The 17,135-nt window shown below is 43.4% G+C and overlaps 1 protein-coding gene across 4 annotated transcripts in view; it reads right to left on the bottom strand.

Annotated features, from left to right (window-relative positions):
* Window positions 1-12,800: 12,800 nt before the first annotated feature.
* cep85l (centrosomal protein 85L) overlaps window positions 12,801-17,135 on the bottom strand; it is a 360,923-nt gene continuing 356,588 nt past the window's right edge. For all 4 annotated transcript variants that reach the window (XM_078542192.1, XM_078542191.1, XM_078542193.1 and 1 more), the window contains one exon: window positions 12,801-15,202. In XM_078542192.1, coding sequence (XP_078398318.1) covers window positions 15,039-15,202 — 164 coding nt within the window. In that variant the 3' untranslated portion in view covers window positions 12,801-15,038. The remainder of the gene's footprint in view (window positions 15,203-17,135) is intronic.

The raw sequence follows: 17,135 nt of genomic DNA, 5'->3' as shown, positions 1-17,135 counted from the left end.
CCAAAAAGTTGTCTCAGTGGAGTTTGTTGCTGCAGACATTTATACTAAAAAATGTACATGTTGCAGGCAGAAACAGGAGTTTCTGCAGAGTCTGCTGTTTTGGTTGTGACTGTCTCTGGGGGAGTTGGATGGATAGGAGCTACCATTTCAGCTGACTCAAGGACCAAATCCATTGAATGAGAAAAGTGAGATGTCCTAAGTTCTGGAGGCCAAGTTGGAAAGACTGTGAGATTGCACCTGGTGCTACATTTGAGCGGCAAGGAATACAAACACTTGTAATCTTGTGAGATTATCTTTGTTGTATCTACTACTCCTGGGCTAATTTATATTTCAAACCGACCATAAACCTGGATTCTGATTCATGTTAGAGCAAAAGTTACAAAAAGCGAAATCTTGTTGGTAATTTCTTCATTTGGGGGTCATTCAGTAAATTTAGTTATTTTGGTTTATGGTCCCCCCATGGGGATTGTAACAGCCAGAATATCCAGATGTCCTTTGACACAAAGAATACTAGGATCATGTATGAAGGGGTCAAAAAGGAACTGGTAAAGATATGGCTCCATTGAAAACAAAGGCAGGGGAGGTTATCACCAGCTGCAATAAACAGTTGGAGAGGTGGCTGGAACGCTATTTTGAGTTGTGTTCCCACTAACTAGGGAGAAAACTGTTACCGGGGAAGCTCTCAGCACCACAGAAAGCCTGCATGTTATGGAAACTTTGGATTTTGAACCCAGTGGAAGAGCTTAAGCAAAGCTATATGTTCATTTGCCATGGATAAAACTCCAGGTGCTGATGCTATACCACCTGACCTTATCAAGCATGGGAGCCGGGCACTCCGGCACTTTCTACTCAAGCTTCTCTGTCTCTGCTGGGGGGAAGGGGCAATGCCCTAGGATATTTGTGATGCAAAGATTGTGACCCTGTACAAGAAGAAGGGCAACAACAGCGATTGCAACAACAATTAAGGCATATCCCTGCTGAGCATCATGGGAGAGGTATTTGCCCATGTTGCCTTTGTCAGACTGCAGGTCCTGGCTGAACAGATCTACCCCAGATCCCAGTGTGGTTTCAGAACTGGAAGATCCACAATTGACCTGATCTTGTCAGTCCAGCAGTTGCAAGGGAAATCGTGTGAACAAAGACCACTATGTACTATCTTAACTGATCTTACCATGGCATTTGATCATATGAGCACCGGTGGTCTATTTAAGCTGCTGGAGAAAATTAGCTGTCCACCAAAGCTGCTCAGTGTGATCTCTTTCCATGACAGCCTGACGGGTAAGATCACATTTGCGGGGCAACATCAGAAACCTTTGAGATCTGCCGTGAGGTCAAACAGGTTGTGTCTGGCACCAACATTCTTTGGCATATTATTCTCTTTGCTGCTGTCATATGCATTCAGGTTATCTACAGAGGGCACTCCCTAACATATCAGAACTGAAGGGAAGCTGTTCAACTGTGCCTGCCTGAAATCCAAGTCATTGGAGGCATATGGCAGATACCGGGGGCTCAAAACAGCGGAAGCCCTAGAGAAGTATAGAATGTGTAGGGGGGAGCTTAAAAAGGAAATTAGGAGAACAAAAAGGGGGCATGCAAAAACATTGACAGGTAAAATAAAGGAAAATCCAAAGTTATTTTACAAGAACATTAAGAGTAAGAGGAGAACTAGGGAAAGAGTAGGGCCCATTAAGGACCATAGTGGTAATTTGTGTGTGGAGCCAGAAGACCTAGGTAGGGTTTTAAATGAATACTTTGTGTTGGTATTAACAAGTGAGAGGGACGGCGTGGGTATGAAAATCAGGCAAAAGGACTGTGATATAATTAAAGAAATTAGCATAGAAAGGGAGGAGGTTCTAAGTGGTTTGGCAGGCTTGAAAGTAGATAAATCTCCAGGCCCGGGTGAAATGTATCCCAGACTGTTGAGTGAGGCAAGGGAGGAGATAGCAGGGGCGCTGGCAATAATTTCAATACCTCTCTGGCCACAGGAGAGGTGCCAAAAGACTGGAGGACAGCCAATGTGATACCCTTATTCAAGAAGAGAGGAAGGGATAAACCAGGGAACTACAGGCCAGTCAGTCTAACCTCAGGTGGGGAAACTATTGGAAGCAATCCTGAGGGACAGAATTAATCTAAACTTTTAGGGGCAGGGATTAATCAAGGACAGTCAGCAAGGTTTTGTTAAGGGGAGGTCATGCCTGACCAATTTGATTGAATTTTTCGAAGAGGTGACCAGGTGTGTAGATGAGGGCAATGCGTTTGACTTAGTCTACTTGAACTTCAGCAAGGGTCTTATAAGGTCCCGCATGGGAGACTGATAATGAAGGTAAGAGCCCATGGGATCCAAGGCAATTTGGCAAATTGGATCTAGAATTAGCTGAGTGGCAGGAAGCAGAGGGTGATGGTCGAGGGGTGTTTTTGTGACTGGATGCCTGTGTCCAGTGGGGTTCCACAGGGATCAGTGTTGGGTCCCTTGCTGTTTGTGGTATAAAAAAACGATTTAGACTTGAACGTAGGAAGGTTGGTCAGTAAGGTCGCAGATGACACGAAAATTGGTGGGGTGGTAAATAGTGAGGAGGATAGCCTTAGATTACAGGAGGATATAGACGGGCTGGTCAGGTGGGCTGATCAGTGGCAAATGGAATTTAATCCAGATAAGTGTGAGGTGATGCACTTGGGTAGGACAAACAAGGCGCGGGAATACACAATGAATGGTAGGACACTGGGAAGTACCGATGATTAGAGGGACCTTGATGTGCATGTCCACCAGTCCCTTAAGGTAGCGGATCAAGTAGATAAGGTGGTTAAGAAGGCATATGGGATACTTGCCTTTATTAGCTGAGGCGTAGAATATAAGAGCAGGGAGGTTATGCTGGAACTGTATAAAACACTGGTTAGGTCACAGCTAGAGTATTGCATGCAGTTCTGGAAAGCGCATTATAGGAAGGTTGTGATTGCAGTAGAGAGAGTGCAGAGGAGATTTATCAGGATGTTGCCTGGGCTGGAGAGTTTTAGTTATGAGGAGAGATTGGATAGACAGGGGTTATTTTCCTTGGAGCAGAGGAGATTGAGGGGGGACATGATTGAGGTGTGTAAAATTATGACGGGCATAGATAAGGTAAACAGCAAGGAACTTTTCCCCTTGGTGGAGGGATCAATAACCAGGGGGCATAGATTTAAGGTAAGGGGCAGGAGGTTTAGAGGGGATGTGAGGAAGAATTTTTTCACCCAGAGGGTGGTGGGAATCTGGAACTCACTGCCTGAAAGTGTGGTAGAGTCAGAAACACTCATAATATTTAAGAAGCATTTGGGTGTGCACTTGCGATGCCATGGCATACAAGGCTATGGGCCGAGTGCTGGAAAATGGGATTAGAATAGTTAGGTATGTTTGACCGGAGCAGACTCGATGGGCTGAAAGGCCTTTTTCTGTGATGTAGACCTCTATGACTCAATGTCTCTATGACTCTATGCGCAGGACCTTTAGGTCGGCGAGCGGGGTTCGGGGCCTGCTCACTGCCACATAAAATGATGCGGGATGACGTCGGGCAGAACTCCGAGAGATCAGTGCGTTCTTTCGCATGCACGCACTCTCGGCTGAGAGAATCCCCTCCCCTGCCCGCAATGGGAGCGCATAGTGCTTCCTGGTGGGCATCACACTGGGCGGGCCAATTAAGGCATAAAATGGCAGCACGCCCCCAATCGGGAGTGCCAATTGGAGGCGTGCCTGTCCGTGCCCATTCCTGCACCTCCCCCCCAATGGGGGGAAAATTCTTTCCTATGACTCAAAGGTGCACCAATCCTTACCAGAGAGTTGCTCTAGACCAATGATGCTGCACTAACATTCTATATCAAAAGCCGCCTTCAGCAGCAAATGGACAGACTCTCACGCCTGTAAAAAGTTTGGTTCGACAAACAGCATCAGGATGATAAATGTCATGGTCCAAGATGTTGCCATACCGCCATCTATCAGCATTGACAATGTGACACTGGAGGTTGTAGATAGCTTCACATATCTAGGCTTTACAATCACCAGCAATCTGTTACTTGATGCTGAAATCATCACATGCATTGCAAAAGCTGCAGCTGATATATCCAAGCTGAGTAAGAGAGGGTGGAACAGCAGCAACCTGACTGAGATCACCAAACTGTGACTCTACCAATCCTGCATCCTCAGCACACTCTTCTACTGTGGTGCAACATTTGCTAAGCAGGAGGAAAGCCTGAACCGTTTCCACCTTCACTGTCTCAGACATATCCTCGGCATCTCTTGGCAGGACAAGGTCACCAACTCAGAGGTTCAGGAGCATGTTAATTCCATCATCATACACTAATTCCATCATCATACACTCATTGCTAAACCACGACATCTGTGCTAGTTCGACCATGTTCATCAGATGGTTGACAGCAATATACCTAACGACATTCTGTGTGGTGAATTGGCCACTGGGCCATGACCTTCTGGGCATCCATACCGCTGCTACATGTACACCTGTAACCGAGATATGAAGATGGCAAATATTGACACTGACAATTGGGAGAAAATCGCTGGCAGCCATGACCTCTGGGGGCTGACAGTTTGGAAGGACATTGGAAGAGGTAAGCAGGAAAGAAAAGCTCCGCTTCCCAAGTAGAGGGACCTGAGAAAATAGAAGCCAGCGAATCATAAGAACATAAGAAATAGGAACAGATGTAGACCTTACAGCCCCTTGAGCCTGCTTTGCCATTCAATAAGATCATGGCTGATCTTCTTATGTTTCGATTTCCACATTCCCATCTAACCCCGATAATCTTTGATTCCCTTGCCTAACAAGAATCTATCTACCTCTGCCTTAAAAATATTCAATTCCACCACCTTCTGAGGCAGAGAATTCCAAAGTCGCACAACTCTCCGAGAGAAAAAAATTCTCCTCATCTCTAAAAGGGCAATCCCTAATTTTAAAAAAGTGCCCCCTAGTTCTGGACTGACCTACAAGAGGAAACATCCTTTCGACATCCACCTAGTCAAGGCGGTTCAGGATCTTGTATGCTTCAATCAAATCACCCCTCAATCTTCTAAACTCCAGTGAAAACAAGCTCAGTCTGTCCAACCTTTCCTCATAAGACAACCCACTCATTCCAGGTATCAATCTAGTAAACCTCCTTGAACATCTAGTGAACCACCTCCAATGCATTACATCCTTCCTTAAGTAAGGAGACCACAGCATTTGAGGTGCGGTCTTACCAATGCCCTGTATAACTGAAGCATAACATCCTACTTTTATGTTCAATTCCTCTGGTAATAAAGGATAGCATTCCATTAGCCTTCTTAATTACTTGCTGTACCTGCATACTAACTTTGTGTGACTTATGTACTAGAACACCTAGATCCTTGTGCACCTCAGAATTATGCAGCCATTCTCCTTTTAAGTAATACTCTGCTTTTTTGTTCTTCCTGCCAAAGTGAACAACTTCACATTTTCCACATTAAACTCTATTTTCCAGATCTTTGCCCACACACTCAACCTATCTATATCCATCTGCAACCTCCTATATCCATCTGCAACCTTCAGGTTGCAGATGGATATAGGAAGTTGCAGATGGATGTAGGAGGGGAGATGGGCACCTTCTTGGCCCACTGTCTTCCTCAGCAGAAAATGGGGCAGAAACTGCCATGCCAGAGTGGGATTATTGAGCCACACCAGGCGATGTTTAGCACAGAAATAACTGCCACGGCCCAAGCCATCATCTTACAAGGTGTAAGACTGCCACATTTCAGGGGAAGCTAGAAAAGCACAGGAGGTTGAAAGCAATAGAAAGATATGCTGAAAGGGTTAGAGTGGAAAGAGGATTTTATGGAGAATAAATATAGGCATAGACCACTTGTGCAACATGGCTCTCTTTTGTGCTGTAAATTCTACATAATTCACCTTTAATCTTTGCTAAATTACATAATTAGTACACAGAAGAATTGTATCAGTGGCGAACTGCAGTTCAATAATAGTTAACCAGCTTCAAAGTAAATAGTAATTGTGTGTCTCCATCTTTAACCTATCTAACTTAAATAGCCAAGGGTGTCAGTCTTGATCAGTAGGTAGCCTGGTTGCATCTAAGTTAGTAGGTTGTGGGTCAAGTCCCACTCCAGAGACTTGTGCTGACACTATCATGCAGCACTATTAGAGGTGCAATGGTAACCCAAATTTAAGATGCATCCCACACACTTTGTTAAAATGTAGAATGACTCCTCAATGATGCTTGGTTTCCTTACCTCTTTCTGCTGTCTTCATGATATTGTGGTTTAACATAAGAATAATGTTATGAGTATGTGTGATATTCTCACATATTACAATAATATTGCTGCTTTGATTATAATTGATTGTCAATTTACAAAAGGATATAAAGATGTAAAGCAAGGGAATTGTGTTTAAAAGCACAAACTATTATAACTGCTCTGATATTTTGGGGATCTCCATTTCTTTCCTTCAGGATCTATCTTCTGTAACATGTTATCATTAAATATACAAGAGAGAAAATAGCAAAAGACACAAGGTAAAAAAATTGAAAAACAGAGAAAAAAATAGAAAAAATGAAGAAAAAACGGAACTAAATGATAAAGAGAAATAAGCACAGAAATAAGTAATTTGCAAAAATAGAGCCCGAACTAAATAAATAAATCTGATAAAGATATGTTAAAGTCATCAGTTTAATATCTGTTTGCTGTCTGTGATGCTCCATGAAAATGTGTCTCAGTCTGTGTGGGATGGTCACATGAGTAATGCATTGTGAGGTCTAGTACCTTCCAGTTTGCTGTCAATGTGTAAATCATAAGAAGCTGCAGCATGTTGATAAATAAAATATTTTGTGAAATTACTGTAATGTTCATTTACTCATTTGCTCATGAGCAACCAACTCATCTCTTTTACACAACTAAAGACTTCTGCACAACAAACTTTAAGTTCATTAGATAAAAACTTTATTGTAATTCTGTACATATAAAAACAAAACACTTTCAAAGTGGAAAAATAGTAGCTTAACATTATTTACAAAATGTAACATAAATAGAACTTTGGCATAAAATATCTAGCTGTAAACGTATGTTTAAAAACAGTAGAAACAGAGGCAAAATATATCCTTTCAAAGTGCTAGTTAGCAGATACTTTATTCTATAGTAAGATCTTTGTATAAGGCCCTGTCCCTGAAGTCTTCCCTTTTATATTGAGAGATACAAAACTAAAAGCAACTAGAAAAAAATCATTGCAAATCACGTAACTATTTCAGTAATAGTAACAACAATCCCCATGTATGAAGTGCATAGTTTACAGTTAGAATCTGACTGTATTTGAGTGAGTTTGAGAAGTGTTAACATAATAAATGATAAACAGAAGGCCCTCAGGTCTTGAACCATTTATAATGAATACATAAGTATTTCCCACCAAAGTGTTCAGGGGCAGATGGAATTAAGACGTGGACAGGAGGCTAGCAGGGCTTGGAGCAAGCAGAGATCATGTGGAATGAAGGGAAATGAGCTTGAGCAGCTCAACTCATGGGATATCAATGTGGACCTGGAGGGGAGGAACAGACTGAGGAAAGAGGAATTGAAAAAGTAAGCTGGGCCTAAGGCACAGAGAAAACAAATGAGAGATAGAGATGCCCTTGCTTCAGAATATAATAATAATTTACTTATACTCTGCATTGCACTAGTTAGTTATTTCTTTCCCTAGTTGCCCTTTTCTCCCTTCACCCAGGCCAGGTTAACTCAGACGACAGAGCAGCTGGGAGGTGTGTACCACATTTTAAGGTGGAGTACAGCACACTTTTTAAACTGTAAAATATTAGTGAGTGACTGTTTCCCAAAAAATCCAACAAGTAACATTAAGAGCTAACCACTTGTCACCCCCATTTGGCTCTGTGGGTAAGTGGCCGACTGATCTGGAATTGAACCATATATGCTAGGAAAGTTCAGGTTTGAGCTGTTAACATCCCTAGATGTCAATTGACAGCCATTGGCCTCAAGTGTTCCCAGACCTAGAAGTTGGAAAATCAAGCCTGGACCTGTTCATGACTCTTGCAGTAAAGTATACATAAGGTCATGTCAGATGAGGGTGGATTCACACTCAGAAGTGATTTCCCTGGACACAGGGCATTTGGATTCAGCAAAGAAGTGTTGCTGACATCTGGTATGAATCATTGCATTCCAGGACGAAAGGTGAACAGGTGAGCCTGGGGAGAATAAAACCTAATTAATGCCATGTAGAGTTTCAGCAGATGATTGTATTTTGAAGCCTGCAGTGCAGTGATTTAGAATTTGTTAAGGGAGTGAATTAGCTATGTCACCTTTTCTGCTTTAAAATATACAGATAGGAAAGCCAAAGTGCAAGTCATCTTAGTTAAAGAGGGTTTAGGAGTAAGAAAGCAGTGGTAGAGCTGGGAAAAGCAGTGGCATCATGGAGAGCAAAAAAATACCTGGGGCAGAATTTTTCCCTCGTTGGGCGGGTGCGGTGGGCAGGCCTGGGAGTGGCCGCGAAACCGACCGCCGCCCGTGATCGGGTTTCGATCGCAATTCTACGCTGGCTGGTCAATTAATGGGCAGCCAGCATGAAATGTGCACTGGGAGCCTCAGCGCTGCTGGGGTGGGGGCGGGAGGAGCGCGAGCGCTGAGATGGGCACTAAAAGCTCCCTGAAGGCACAGAGCTGCCTCCGGGAGCTGACAGATTTTAAAATTTAAGATAAACTTTTAACACATGAGACAAACATGTCTCCACATGTGACTCAGTCACATGAAGAGGGACATGTGAAAAAGGATGTTAAAAATGTTTTATGTTTTTTTAGTAAGCGCTGGAAACCTCATTCCGCCCGTGGATGAGGTTTTGTCAAAAATGCAAAGGCCGCCTGGCCTATTCGCCCACCTGGCCAACCGAATGGTTGAGCGGGCAGCGTAAAATGCAGCTTAATTAATTAATTAAAGGCCTTAATAGGCCTCTTAATTGTCGGTGGGTGCGCTGCTACCACTCACGTGTGCCTACTGACCAAAGGATCGCGAGAGTGCGCAATGACATTGGGACGTTTGCCCGACATTATCGCGCACCATTTCACTCCCGTTCGGGTTGGGCGCGCGCCCGTCCATGGGAAGAAAAATTCTGCCCAAGAGACATGATGAAGGTAAGATTTCCTCCATAGATTATGTGCAACAAAATCGGAAACCTGTTCATAAAAATAAAGCTCTTTAATTTTATTAGAACCAGCATAAAGCATAAATTTTCCATGAGCAGGATTTTCCCATCGCCGACGCGTAAAATGACACGTGGTGACGTTGGGCGGAACTCCCGACGTCATCTCGCCCCATTTAAATTTTAAGGTAGGCGGGGGCGCAGCAAAATCAGCTGTGTGCCCGCTTACCTGTCAATGGCCAATTGAGGCCATCAACAGAGTCATTAAACTAATTAGTGGACCTGCCCGTCCAACCTTAAGGTTGGCGAGCAGGCAAGGAGCCCAGGCAGGAATCAGAAAAAGCATGAAACTTCATCCACGGGTGGGATGAGGTTTCATGTAGGTTTTGAAAAGTTTTAATAAAGTTTTTGTAAAAATTACACTGTCACATGAGTTGGGACATGTCAGGGAAATTTTATTTTTCTATTCTTAGTTTTTTCACATTTAGAGCCGATCTCCCTGAGGCAGCACTTAGCCTGAGGGAGATGAGTGCACTCTTTCATGCGCATACGGGAAAGAGCGCACTCTCGATTTTGGGACCCCCCCCCCCCCCCGCCCACACAGGGAGCGCACAGCGCTTCTGTGCAGACATCACGGCTGGATGGGCTTTAATTGGCCTGCCCATGCAAAATGGCACCGTGCCCCCGATTGGGGGTGCCGATCGGAAGCGTGCCCGCCCTTCAATTTCGCCCCTGACGGGGGGGAAATTCTCCCCCATATGTTATTGGCAACCTCCATAAAGTAATACTGGAGGGAAGTGGCTAAATTAGTGAGGTTGACATTGTTCATCTCTCAGACACTAACAGTGATGCACAGTCAAAGTGGTAATATTAGGAAGAGTAGTACTCATAGCTGCAGAAATGCTGGGAAGGGCAACATTGAGAATCTGAAAAGAGGTATTGAGCAGGGTGGCATCAGAAGCTGTTAAAAAGGCGATGATATCATTGGGGAGGGACAGAGTACTGTGGAAACTGAACCACAATCAGAACCAGTTAGAATTAGCACTTGGTGTCAAAATGAGTCATTTTTTTCAATGAATGCTACAAAGTTTGTAATTATCTATCACAGTTTTTGTTATATAAATGCCAGTGTGTACTATACAGGGAAAGAAAGGGAAGGAGGTTATCAGGTCAGCCAGTCAACAGATTTAGGTGCAACAAATAATAAACAACCATTGTGCAGTAAGAACATTTTCAGTTATTGCATACATACTCTCATAGCTTATTACAATACATTGTATGAATTCCATTGTAAAAAATGTCAAAAGGCTCCACACTAAGTCTAGTTAACAATGTAAAATTAGAAAGCATGAAAGCTTTATATGGACTAATATTTCAGAAAACCTCTTGTAGATTTTTTTGGTACAAAAAAAACAGTATTTCGGAATGAAAGTAATACAATTATATTCATATCTTGCACTCTGCTTATTTTACTTCACAAGTCACCCCATTCTACAGATGAAAAAACACATGCACAACTATTTCAAGAACACTCCATCAAAAAGTCCAACATGCTCCATAAATGAAAAAGTATTACTGCAGTGGTCTAGGAAGAACCAATTAATTATTAACTTTAAAGCCATAGGCATAATCAATTTCCACACTCAAAGTGGCACAGTACATTGATGCATCAACATATGGTACCACAAAATTGGATTTTTTAAGACAATGCTGTATTCCCAGTCTTATCAATGATGCTGTGAGGACGCACTCACCGTGACGAGGTGCCTTCTCATAAGGAAGGAGAAAATCAGATTGTAATCCATGGGCTGCTTTCAACTACTTTCTATTGTTGCTGGAAATAAGGATTGATAAGCATCTGCCCTCCCATTAACCCTGAATCCACTTTGCGGATTGGGAAAAATTATGAGATTTTGAAAATATCCTTTTCACATTTGATAAAACACAGTGGGTGGAGTTTAATGTAGGTGACAGGAGTCTTGCCTGCCAGCTGGAAAGACAGAGTGAACCCCGTGTTGCCTCTTTTAGGGAAGGCCCGCCAAATTAAGGACCAATCAGGCCATTAACTGGGCAGAGCCAGAATCAAGGATCCTGGGGATGGAAGACCAGCCTGCTGAGAGCTGTCGGCCAATCAGAGGACAGTGGCTCTTCATTGTCAGTAGTGGGACCTGGCAGCTGATAGCTGCTGCAGGAAATGCACCCACCCAAGGCCCTGGATCACCGAGGGACCCAGACTACATGGGAGGGGGTTCACGAGTCAGGGTTACGGGGGAGCGAGGGATTGGGGCTCGGCAGCAAGGGCAGTGAGGTGGCTCTCAGTGGGGTCCCCATTTCCAGATGCCAAGTCCCTCGATCAGGTTGTGAATGCCTTTGAACCCATCAGGATTTGCTTTTTGGGCTTCCAACATGGCGAGTCCCTCACCCACTGCTGGGTGAATACCACTGCTGGCAGGCTGTGGCCCTTAACTGGGTATTAATTGCTCACTTAAGGCCTTCAACTGATAAAGGAGCAGGAGGGCTGTCCACGAGCCTTCCCACCATGGACTTAATCGAGGTGGAGGTGGGATAGTGGCACGACCTTCCTGCCTGATGAAATGCCTACCCATCACCAAACTCGCCATGAATGAGGGCATTAAATTCCAGTCAGGTTGGCTGTTCCTTGAACATTGTGCTAATTTTGTATTTAGAGTGTGTTACTGGACCGTAGCGGTTTGGCATTCTGAATAATTTTGGATCAAAATGCACATTTGCCCAGAAATGAATTCTACTACTACTCAGCTGCCTTAACATTGGACCCATTAAAAACAGCTGAGTTGCTAGTTGGAATTAAATTCCCAAATGACTTCAAAAATGTTTTCATACTGTTTGTGGTTAAAGCAATTACTATTGATGAAAGGTTTTTTTTAAATGGAAAACTTCCTTATCTCAGCAGCAATCTAACAGGTCTGACCTTGACCTCGGGTGGCAAAGTGCTACAGTACCTCTCACTTGATTTGGCTCTGATGTAGTTGTAACTATACCTGGTAAATCACAAATATTTATATAAACCCAGTTTGGTGAATTCTAACTCCTTTGGTTTTATAGGGAGAGAGCTGAAGATTGAAACTGTTTCTACTGTGTGTCTGGTGACAGTAGTAAATATTTTTGGTTACTCACGACCCCAGATATCCTCAGAGGCATTGCTTCACCAGCAAAATCACAATGTTCAATCGGTGGAAATATTTATTTAAAAAAAAGAGTTCAGTAAAATACTTCTTGCTCGGGGAGAGTAAAAAAATCAAAAGATAAAGGGCTGCAAAATATCATCGGGAATTCTCCTGACTGGCTCTAACTCCGATGGAAACTCTAATTGGACATAAAGAGGGCGTAACACTGATACCCACCAAAGTTAGGATGGCCATTTGGAAGAAATCCCCCCACACAGGAAATTTGCGGCGTAACTCTAATTTTTGTCATGCTGAAGTTATGTGCAACAGACAATGTTGCTTATTGATAAAATTTCTGACTTCACTTCGCATGCAAACAGGTGACTAAAATGTTTGCTAAACATGCAAGGTGGCACTGCTTTAGAAGTAAATCCTTTGTTATACCTAGTGAGATTTCCATCCTTCTACACATTCAACCCAGGCCGCTCAGAGCTGGATTGCCAGATTACAATTTATGCGGGTCTCATAAAATCCCATGGAGGATGGTCAAATTGTAATACCTTAGATCCTTTAAATAATATATCTTTGAGAGGCTAAATCTAAACTTAGGATTCCAGAAATGTGGGTCAATGTGTCATATTATCATTGGTTAAACTGGTCATGTGAGAAGCAAAGACTGTCTGACAAATTTTAAATTGCTATATACGAGAACAGTTATGATATAATGAGAGGAATATTACACGGTTCCAAAATAGCTAGTAGCCATATCCAGTTTCCTCAATGAACTATGGATTCTTTCTGTTTTCTTGATTTATTAGTTTTCTCTCCACTAACCCTCTGAGTTCTGGCAATAATAGTTTGCAGTCTCTTCCAGACCTGACTGCACAGCAAAAATGTGCCTGTAATTCAGTTTTGACTGTAACAGATCATGAGTAAGTTTATGAAATAGGAATAAAATTTTGGAAAAGGTGAATGACATCTTCCCAAGTTGGAGTTATTTAGGAAGTATTGATACATAAAATGGAGTTTGGACATGCAATTAAGTTTGAGCATGATCCAGTGAATCTACATTTACACCTGTGTATTGGAACTCAAAATAATAATTGCTGCTTTCGTAGAATACTTTAAGTTGCATTTTATCAGTAATGACCAGCAATGTTATTTCTTTTCACAGTCCACATCCATCTGAATGGGGCAAATTAAGAGTTATTCAAATGGACATGAAATTTTTCACTTTCTTGTCAGACAATTTTTCCATTTTTTAACTCTCCTGTCAGGAAGGTGGTGTTTTTACAGCTATCTGCTAACCTCTGGCATCTCTCCTAATTGAGTATTCTTTATATATAAATCTTGATAGTGAATATTATCAGTTATTCACCTATGGTGGAATAGAGGAGAACATTACAGCCAAGCCTAATATCTGAATGTAAGCACTTTCCAACTGGATAACTATCAGGAGCAGGAACCTTGATTAATTTTGCTCTTATTAGCTCAGGGACACTGAGGTAAATTGTAAAGCCTCTATCTCCAACCTGACTGAGAATAGCTAATTCAATAAAACTGGGCATTAAGTCACAACCCTTCCAGGTCAGCGCAGTTAAGTTTCACACCACATTGCATGTTTGCCAAACAAGATCCTGAAATTTAAGTTCAGAGTTAAAAACATTAATCTGAACATATTTTATAATCAATGCAAATATATTCAGCATTGTCACCTGGGTCAGAATTTAATGCCCTCCACTGTGACGATATTGGTGGCGGCGTGTGGCATTTAATCAAGCGAGAGGGTGGTGGGTGGGGACCCTGCCGCCTTCCCACCTCCACCCTGATTAAGTCCATGGTGGGAAGGCCAGTGGACGGTGTTCCGTCTGTCACCAACTGAGGCCCTTAAGTGGGCAATTAATACTCACTTAAGGGCCTTACTCCACCACCGTTGGTATTAACCCAGTGACAGGCAGAGAGCCCACCATGCGAGGATTATGACAAACAAACCCGTGCGAGTTTGCTTGGGGCTCCCAGGGGGTGGTTCCTCATTGAAAAGCACTCAGTGCCTGATTGAGGGACCCAGTATTGGGCAGAGAGGCCCACTGCCCTTGCTGCTAGCCTCCTTCCTCATGACCCCCCGCCCTGTGACATCTACCCTGCCGTCACTCACCTGTGACCTGGGATCCAGCAACAATACTAAGCCTCGGGTGGCAGCAGCCACCGCCTCCCTGGTGGCCTGCCGTTCAATAGTGCTGCCAGCCTCTGATTGGCTGGCAGCTCTTGGTGGATGGGACTTCCACCCCCAGTTCCTTGATTCCTGGGAAGGCCCGCTACTGTCCAGTACCTGAGTAGTACTTAATTTGGTGGGCCTTCCCCAAAGGAGGCGATGCGGGGCTCCTGCCTGCCGGCTCTCCAGGCAGTGGGTGAGACCCCCGTCACCTCTATTAAATCCAGCCTGATTCAAATTAGAAAATAAAATACCCCTCTAACAAAGAAAATAGCTTTAATTTAAATCATATTTGTTGCAGGTTGATTCTACCTTCAGTAGTTTTAAATAAACAACAAAAACTTACTGGGAGCAAATTTTCATACATTCCATATTATTCTACAACAACATCTTTCAATAAAACAACAAATCTTCATTCATGGCTCATTCTTTCAGCTATTAGCTGCAATTTTGCTTCATGGCTCTTTAATAGAAGAGCACAGGACTGTAATAAAGCAACGTTACAGTCAATGCCCTTATTGCCCCAAGACAAATAGATTGTCACTGAGTAATACAGTTGTCACCCATATCCTGAGCATATCGATCTGATATTATGGTCCTTAATTCATCAATATCTTTCCTTAGTTGACAGACATCAGTTATCTTCTTTGAAAGTATTTCTCCACTATGGTAATTCTCTCCTTCATCACCTGAACAGTGCAGAGCTGTTAATGAACCAGACAAAACATTAGTCACTATAGAAATCTTGTCACAAGGGATATATTTTCTTTTGTCTGCTATTTTCATCAAATGGTTGCTGCGAGTGTAATTGTTAATTCCCTTATTGTATTACTAATTTTTTTGCTGAGCAGTGAACAGATGAAAATATATCTTTGAGCAAGGTTCCACATGGCAGATTGGTCAGGAAAGTAAAAGCCCATGGGATTCAGGGTAATGTGGCAAACTGGATAAAAGGTTGGCTTTGTAACAGGAAACAAAGGGTAATGGTCGATGGATGCCCTTATGAATGGAAAGTTGTCTCAAGTGGTGTTCCACAGGGCTTGGTGTTGGGACCCTTGCTGTTTGTGGTTATATATTAACGATTTGGACGTGAACATGGGGGGCATGATTGGGAAATTTGCAGATGACACGAAGATTGGCCGAGTAGTGGATAGTGTAGCCATAATCTCCAAAACGATATAGATGGGTTGGTGGAATGGGCGGTAAAGTGGCAGATGGATTTTAACATAGAGAAGTGTGAGGTCATACATTTAGGGACGTCAAACAGTTACAGGGATTACACAATAAATGGGAATATACTAAGAAGGGTAGATGAAGTGAGAGATCTTGGTGTACAAGTACACAGGTCCCTGAAGGCAGCAGTTCAAGTAGACAAGGCTGTAAAGAAGGCATATGGAATGCTCTCCTTCATTGGCAGAGGTATAGATTATAAAAGTAAGGATATAATGTTGGAATTGTATAAAACACTGGTGAGGCCACAACTGGAATTTTGTGTGCAGTTCTGGTCACCACATTACAGGAAGGACGTAATAGCTCTGGAGAGAGTGCAGAGGAGGTTTACAAGAATGTTGCCAGGGTTAGAAAAGTGTAGCTACGAGGAGAGATTGGATAGGTTGGGGTTATTTTCCTTAGAACAAAGAAGACTGAGGGGTGACTTGATTAAGGTGTACAAAATTATGAGGAGAATAGATAGAGTGGACAGGATAAAATTGTTTCCCTTGGTGGAGAATTCTAGAACCAGGGGACATAGATTCAAGATAAGTGGCAGAAGGTGTAGGGGGGACATGAGGAAGAACTTTTTTACGCAGAGGGTAGTGGGTGTCTGGAATTTGCTGCCCAAGTTGGTGGTACAGGCAGAAACTTTAACTCTTTTAAAAAGTACCTAGATCTTCACCTAAAGTGCTGTAAGCTGCAGGGCTATGGGCTGGGTGCAGGAAGGTGGAATTAGAAAGGGCACCTGGGTGTCCTCAGGCTGGTATGGACAAGATAGGCCGAATGGCCTCCTACTATGCTGTAACTTTTCTATGGTTCTATGGATTTGAGATATTTGGCAAAAGAACCAGGCGACTGGAGGCAAAGAAATCTATGTAGCAAGTTGTTAAGATCTGGAAACAAAAACAGAACCACCTGGAAAAACTCAGCAGGTCCGGCAGCATCAGCGGAGAAGAAAAGAGCTGACGTTTCGAGTCCAACATGACCCTTCAACAGAACTGCCTGCAAAAATGGGGTGGAAGCACTTTTGGGGCACTCTGTATCCATGGAGGGGCTCGCATCAGCTATGGCCATCCCCTGGGCAACAGCACTGCCAGTCCACCCAGACCTCCCCTCATCCTTATTAGCAGAACGTGCTTGCCTGGCCCCACATCCCCAGACCCCACTTACCTCAAGGCTGCCTGACCATCGAATCACCCTCATCCTGCAGCTACAGCCTCAGCAATGGTCACCGTTAGCCGTGGAGCTGCAGAAACTGCTGAGTTATCGGCCCTCTAATTGGGTGGGCAGTTTTTAGGTGGGGTGGGGATCGCCTTCCTTAATTGGGATGGTGGTCCAATTGACCACCACCGGGGGATGTCACTCTGGGTCTCACTGCCCACCTAAGCGGGGTCTTCTCCTGTTTTTGACCCCAATGGGGGAGCC

This window comes from Cetorhinus maximus, chromosome 5 (genome assembly GCF_964194155.1).
Source record: "Cetorhinus maximus chromosome 5, sCetMax3.hap1.1, whole genome shotgun sequence".
Lineage (NCBI taxonomy): Eukaryota > Metazoa > Chordata > Chondrichthyes > Lamniformes > Cetorhinidae > Cetorhinus > Cetorhinus maximus.
The sequence above is the reverse complement of the archived record's forward strand: the minus strand, read 5'-3'. Positions and strand labels throughout refer to the sequence as shown.